Source organism: Pimephales promelas, chromosome 18 (genome assembly GCF_988280905.1).
Source record: "Pimephales promelas chromosome 18, fPimPro1.hap1.1, whole genome shotgun sequence".
Lineage (NCBI taxonomy): Eukaryota > Metazoa > Chordata > Actinopteri > Cypriniformes > Leuciscidae > Pimephales > Pimephales promelas.
The window spans coordinates 5,098,054-5,105,377 of NC_142786.1; the positions used below are offsets into that span (position 1 = coordinate 5,098,054).

Sequence of the window (7,324 nt, forward strand, 5' to 3'; positions counted from 1 at the left end):
TTGATAGTAACGTTGATGATACATCGTGGATAACGTGCAAACTTGTGTTACGATTCAAAAACTATTGTTCATCAGACGTGCGTGTGAGCCAAGGCAGCGAGAAAGACAAGAGATGACTTTTTTTAAATATACATAAAACAGCAATTTTCGAATAGTAACTTCAGCATTGGAATAGTATTGATTTTTTTAATATTAAAATTATATTCGAATTTCGAAATTCATTCCAACAGCCCTACTACAAACTATGAAGAAACAGCAACATTACAGCAATTAAAGGGAAACGTTTTTTCCGGCAGATTCTGCAGAAAAAAAAACGACACTGTTCTAAATTAAAGGCATAGTTCACCCAAAAATTAAAATTGTGTCATCCCTCTGTATGAGTTTTCTTTTTTCTATTGAACATAAAAGAAGATATTTTAACGAATGTTGGTAATCAAACAATTGACGGTAGCCATTGTCTGTGTCCGAAATCTCCACTCAAACCACTATTCCCCACCCGCTCTATATAGTAGAGCACTATATAGTGACCTCACCAGTCACCAGCATAACAGAAACACCACTTTCGGACACTACTCGATCATCTCTCAGATTACGTCATTGCTGTCGCCCGTCCGTCTTTTTTACGATCAGTGCAATGCATGATGGTATGTAGGGCTAGGGTTAGTGACGATCGGTTGTACACTACTACTTTTCAAAATGCATTCTGGGATACACTGAGTGGGTTATATAGGGTATAATAATCATCACTATACATTCGGACAGCACTACAAAATGGCAAGCTCACTATATAGTCCACCATATAGTGAGTAGTGAGAGATTTCAGACACAGCCATTGACTTCCATAGCATCTTTTTCTACTATGGAAGTCAACTGGGTCCATCAACTGTTTGGTTACTGACATTCTTCAAAATATCTTTGTGTTTAGCAGAAGAAAGATATTCATGCAGGTTTGAAATAACTTGAGGGTGAGTAAACGATGACAGAATTTTCATTTTTTTAATGAACTATTCCTTTAACAGTCACAAATATTCTGTAAAAGAGCTTGAAACAAGGATTTGCACAGGAATTGGATCATATGTAACTAGTCCATTGAAATTAATAATCCAAAAATACTGATTTACTACAATAAATAGGATTTTGACAGATTAGACAAATGTCTTTGATATTAGCCATAGTTTGTCTGCAGTGTGCAATGTAAGTGACACAAAAACCAGATTTGCAGCATTTTCTGACTGCAACAACAACAAATTTTCCCAACCTAGTAACCCAGCAATTTCTCTTTTGCCTAGTTCTTCCTTTTCAGATAGTTCACAACTGAAAATAAACTTTTGAATGCTCCCCAACACCTCACAACATTCCTCACCATAAGCCTGGGCACAAACTCCAAAGGGGAATGCTCTTGAAAATGTCAGGGAAAGTATACACATCACAAACTCACAAATTGTTACACGAGCGTGACCACACACACACACACACACACACCAAAAGGACGGCCAAAGCCACACGCTCACACAGACAAACACTCACGGGGGGAAAACTGTCAGCCGCAGTCTCGACAAAACCTCAGAGTTCCCACCAAACCGTGGTCGCCACTAGACACAACACTCCACAAGTTGGTTGAGCTCAAACCTCGGTTGCAACCTGCTTGGCACAAAGATCCAGCTGCATGGCATAAGAAACATGGTCACCTGAGTTTTGAAATGCAGATTAAAGAAAGGTGTGCCGTTAGATGACATTATCTTTACAGAAACGACGTCATGTGAGCTGATCACACCATTACACACACCATATTGCTCATCATAAGATCCAACCCTATAGTTCAAGAAAACTAGCCTGAATCAGACTGAGAAAGCTATTGATCTGAGACTACAGACAGGAAAGCAAACGAGACTGACCCTAAAAAAGATAAAAGAAGAGATATATCCAGCCCTTTTGAACTAACATGAGACGTGATTCAGGTCACAGTGATTGGATCCATCTTTGCATGCCAGAAAATACCTTGGACAAACCCAATGGGATTTTCTTATGACAACAGGCGCTGATGACGAGCTTTTCTAGTATACGATATTTTAAGAACTTTTAGGACATAGGTTTGTATGAAACTAACTTTAGCACTGGCAGAAGTCACTCTTATGCAAATGGAAAAATAGGGGGGGGGGGTCTAAAGACGCAATGAGAAAGCTCCAAATCATCTGGTAGTTAATATCTAACACTAGTAAATTAAGATATGCCACTATAGGGCTAACCATAGTATCCAAGTCTCGCTGTGTAGCTGGTTGTAGGTTTGTCTATACATGTTTCCAGGAAAAAACACAGGCCAGGAAACACAGCCAATCTGCTGAGCCACATAAAACACATTAACCAATCGCATGCACACTTCCTGAGTGACTCTAGACAGTCTATATCATGCAAGTAAGCAAGCCTGATTACATGATATGTTAACTTAAAAAGTAAGATCAATGGCCTGCAAAGATTCTCATGTCAAAACATTTGAAACAGAGAAAGAAAAGGTTTCTTCATACTAGATTGTTTGTTATGGAAAAGCTGTATTTAAAAACTGAAGGGTTTGGGATGAATTTAGTAGAGCAATAACTGCTGGGTTTCCACGCAAACGTGAGGCGAATCTTTTCAAAGTTTGCAAAAAAATAAAAAAAATAATAAAAAATCCGAATTATGTGCGTTTCCATCAAGTCGTTTAAGCGGATGACGTGGTATTGTTAACCTAGTAACGAACAGTAAATAAAACACCATCAGCGGAAACAGTAATGGTGTGTCGTTTGTGAACAAGTCGGCTCTGTGAGAGCCTTTTCCCTTTTTGTGTATTAAATCACGATTAATCGCATCCAAAATAAAAGTTTGTATTTAAATAATATATGTGTGTGTACTGTGTATAATTGTTTAGTATATAAAAATTCACACACGTGCATGTATATATTTAAGAAAAATGTGTTATTAATATATCAAATATTAATATTTATATTTAATATAAATTATGTATAAATATATATACAGTATATTCATGCAAATATTATATATGCAAAATAATTATACATACTACACACACATATATATTATGTAAACACCAACTTTTATTTTGGATGCGATTAATCGCGATTAATCGTTGCCCAGCCCTAAATACAACATAGAATAATAGGCCAAGTAGTCACTAGCTGAATGTTATGTTGATGTGCGTGCAATCACGTGTGAATACATTACCCCACCGCCCTCGATTTGTCGCACGTACATAGTCACTGCATGGAGTGCGTGTGGTCGAGCAGTGTGGCGAAAAGATCATCCTTAATATCAGATCAAAAAACAAGTAAGTAGCAATAATATGGTTGCATTTTAAAAACATTACAACCTTTAACAACCTTTTAAATGTGTTCTGTTTTAAGTGTGATTTGCTTGGAATGGTTTCATTTTGGAAATGTTCAATAGTGTTCAAACTAAACGTTGCTTTTTATTACCTCTTATTGCTAAACTTACCCAAATGACCCGAAATTCCAATAATGATGAAACAGCCGATTAGTAACGTGGGTTTACTGTTCACTACGTCAGAATTTATTCGGAAAATGTGTTTCCATCCCCCATTATTACCATTAACTCTTTTTCCACAAGTTAAAACTTATCTCAAGCTAGTGGAAAAACTTTTTTTTTTTTGCGAATCAAGGGATATTTTTTTTTCTTTAATTTTGACGTTTCTGATGCAATACTTCAAATGCGCATAAAAACAGGGAGAAAGAAACATAGCTACTGACTACTAACAAAGAGGGGAAAAAAGCAAAAAACTATATGCAAAAACATCCAAATAGTTTCTCACAAAAAAGAAACACCAATGGCATGTTCTTGCCAATGGAACAGTGAATCATACCTTGCAGCGAAAGAGAAATTATACACCAACACCTACGCTCAGCCACCCTGACCCAGACCCTCCTTTGAAAAAATAATAGCACCCACCGCCACCCTCCCAAAGCGCTGGCTAATTGCCCATGTGGGTCCCTTAAACTTCATACACTGAAAGAGACAACAGAGAGCCCGGTTCCAGATGTGAGACCCACATGTGGCAAACTGTTGATATAATGAATAACGCAATTGGAAAAAGGCACCAAAAATAGGCCACTTATTGGCCTACAAGGCAGACAGACAGATATCGTGCTTAGCTGGGCAAGAGTTGACGCCAAACAGAGTGCCAAAGTGCAATCAACTGATGCAACGGTGTATCTTTTTGCATAAACCCTAGTGAGAAGCACATTGGAACTTTAGCAGCAGAAGTTTAAATACAAAGAAAACTGTTTTTTTTCTGTGGTCTAGGCCAAAATATGTTACAGAAAATACAAAAATAACAGTTTTTTTAAACTCAAACCTCATCACAGCAGTATGGCAGTGACTTTATACCATGACAATACTATTAACCGGCAGGTAAAATAGCTGGCTTAGGTGACAACTTAATCCCTTGGGTGGCAAAGTAGCGATTCAAAAGAAAGGGGCCGATCTCATTGCTCCAACACAAAGCCTAGGTGACCTGGGCGGGGAACACCGTGCCTAAAATGAGCCAATTGATACGGCACAAAGACTAACCGTACTGCTCATTTCCGTTTGTACACTCTTTTTAAGTACGTTCTAATGTTAAACTAAAGGGTTGGGTGATGGTCAGAATGAATTAATGTACCTCACCTACAAGTTGGGAATTTTACCCATGAAACACTAGTAGGAACTGGATCAATGAAAACAACTAAGATTGGATACTTTGTGTTACCTTTAAAATCCCAATCTGTTTGGAGTTGAGTTGGTAAGCGTGCACAGAACCCCACCTCTGCACGCCTACACGAAAACGCAGACTTGCGTCCCAGACACGACGCACAACATGGAAAACTTCAACCATACCATAAGAAGGGTTACTTTATACTGCAGACCAAATGAGGGGGAGGACGAATGGAAGAATTAGCTAATGGTTTAATGCATAAGACCACGACTTCAGCGTTGGTGGAGCTCAGACACTCAACAGAGGCTGAACTGACATGAACTGGCAGCATTTTTCCATCCAAACAGATGAATTATAACCAGATTATTATGAATCAAGTGGTAGGGCAGAGATTACAACGCATGACTAATCACAACCGGTTTTATTCTACAGTTTTAAGACAACAGATGAGCAAGTGAGGGTATTACAGCTACTCAGATGAGTTGGTATAAAAACTGGCATCAACTCAATATCTGGATCTAACAGTAACTTGAGCTGAAATCTAAGACGTGTTATTTATATATTAGCCTACATACTGTAAAACCTAAAATAAAAATTTGGATTATGTTCTAGCCTATTTAAGGGTTACAGAAAAGTGTTTTTAGCTTTTCAAACAACCAGATCAAGCAAGTAAAAGTGAATGTCATTGTCAGCTTAACCAAAACGAGCCCCCATACAAAGTAAACAAAGAAAATTAGTACTTATTTACCGACATGGAGGCAAGTAAAGCATTCATATGAAGTTTAACTTTAAAAGTTTACACACAACGCTCTGTAAATGAACACAACGCAACAGTAAACACAAACAAAGCAGAAATGTGAAATATCTTGTGTAAAATCCTCCAGCACACACAGAGAGGCGCTGTGATGGGATGCCACTTTCTCAGGGCCAAATGGCTGAAAGTTGCTCGCAAATGGTGGATGCCATACTGGATCAACACAAGCGGCTATAAAGCCATTTTAAACACCATTACATTTTCCCATAAAGCGTAAACACCTGGAAGCTTGATAAATACGTTTATTATGTGAATCATATCTAAAACAGCCAAGACTGTCACAGTTGGGACGGCTCAAAAGTTGTGTAAACTCGTGTGTTCCCAAATATCGATTTTAATCCCTAATGCGCACCTTTTCTGGTAAAGTTAAGCTAAATAGACTGAATGACAGCTAGACGAAGAAAACTGTAATGTAACAACGTCGTTGTTTCCAACACAAAACACACGACTGATCAAAACCCCATTAAAACTAACTTTATCAACTAGCTAAGTAACTTAACCTGGTTGTGCTTACGTTACTTTCAACTTTACAAGCTTTTCGAAACAAAACTGTATCACAAAACGTTAATTCTACACTTGTCCGAGTTAACTTGAGTCGTTTTAAATACGAATATTACAAACATCACCTAACTTAATCTAAGGAGAATTAGCGGGATGCATAACGTTAACTTATGCAGAGAGAAACTCACTTAAATTGGTATTAGCCTTTTGATTTTCTTATTACAGCAATCTAAAGTTGGATTAAATCGACCTGATGTTGTTGTTGTTGTGTGGGAAAACTTACCCGTATCGCCCGGGGTCTTCATGTTGGAGAGTATAGCCGCTTCGTTAGCAGTCGAGCTAACTGAGAAAGAGAGTGAGTGAGAAAGATAGAGAGAGAGAGAGAGAGATGAAATGAACTTCTTCCTCTCGGTGAGCTCAGGATCGCACACAAAACTCCCCTGTAAACTTTTCTTTCTCAAATCCAGCCCCTTCGCTCTTCCTCCCCCGGTTTGTTTGGAGTTTTCGTGTATTGTTTTTCCTCCCCAACGTGGAGGACGTTGTTGCCTTGTGGCCGGACACACTCGCTCTTTTACGGTCAGATATCGGAGCGCGTCGTGCCGATGGAGGAGGACCGTGTCCGTGCTGAACTCCTGATTACTTCATACACGCTTCGAAGTTGCATATTCAAGCCTTTACGTTGAAACACGAGGCGAAGCAGACTGAATCAAAACAAACGAGAAGGCAGAAATGCCCGATCCACTTTTCTCCCTCTCTTTCCACGGACTTTTTCTTTTTCCACTCACTCCGTGCAACTCTCTCTCTCGTCTGCCCCCTCCTCCTCCTCTTCTATCTGGGTGTCGTGTTTCGTTCTTCCAGCCACACGGGGCCGCCCACGCTAAGCGGGGGAGGTCAGGGCGGAGAGCCCACGTAGCCACGCCCCCTCGCCGTTTGTCCGGGACTGGCGTCACTGACTGAAGCGTTGCTGCGGAGACCGCTAACGCCGTCCGAACATAGCGAGGTGTCGATGACATGTTGTCCCACAGATACAGACTGAAAACCAATAAAAGCTGTCGACAGTGGTGGTCTCGCGTTCCTCAAAGTTGACACTGCAAAAAAATTAGCTTTGTATTGAGGGTTGTTTGTGTCACTTAGGCTAGTGAATAATAGTTCACACAGAAATGAAAATCTGTTATTATTTACTCATCCTCATGTTGTTCCAAACCCAAATGTCTTTCTTTCTTCAGTTGAACTCTGTTTGAGAAGTTCAGCAGAATATTAGCTGCTCTGTTCTTACAGCGAACATGGATGGAGTTCAGGCACCATAA

At 39.4% G+C, this 7,324-nt stretch overlaps 1 protein-coding gene across 2 annotated transcripts in view; it reads right to left on the bottom strand.

The window, feature by feature from the left end:
- Window positions 1–6,875, bottom strand: part of erf (Ets2 repressor factor) — a 33,388-nt gene extending 26,513 nt beyond the window's left edge. The window contains exon 1 of one of the 2 annotated variants that reach the window (XM_039681432.2): window positions 6,301–6,875. In XM_039681432.2, the coding sequence (XP_039537366.1) occupies window positions 6,301–6,322 (22 nt within the window). In that variant the 5' untranslated portion in view covers window positions 6,323–6,875. The remainder of the gene's footprint in view (window positions 1–6,300) is intronic. The other variant, XM_039681431.2, reaches the window with a different exon arrangement.
- Window positions 6,876–7,324: the final 449 nt, after the last annotated feature.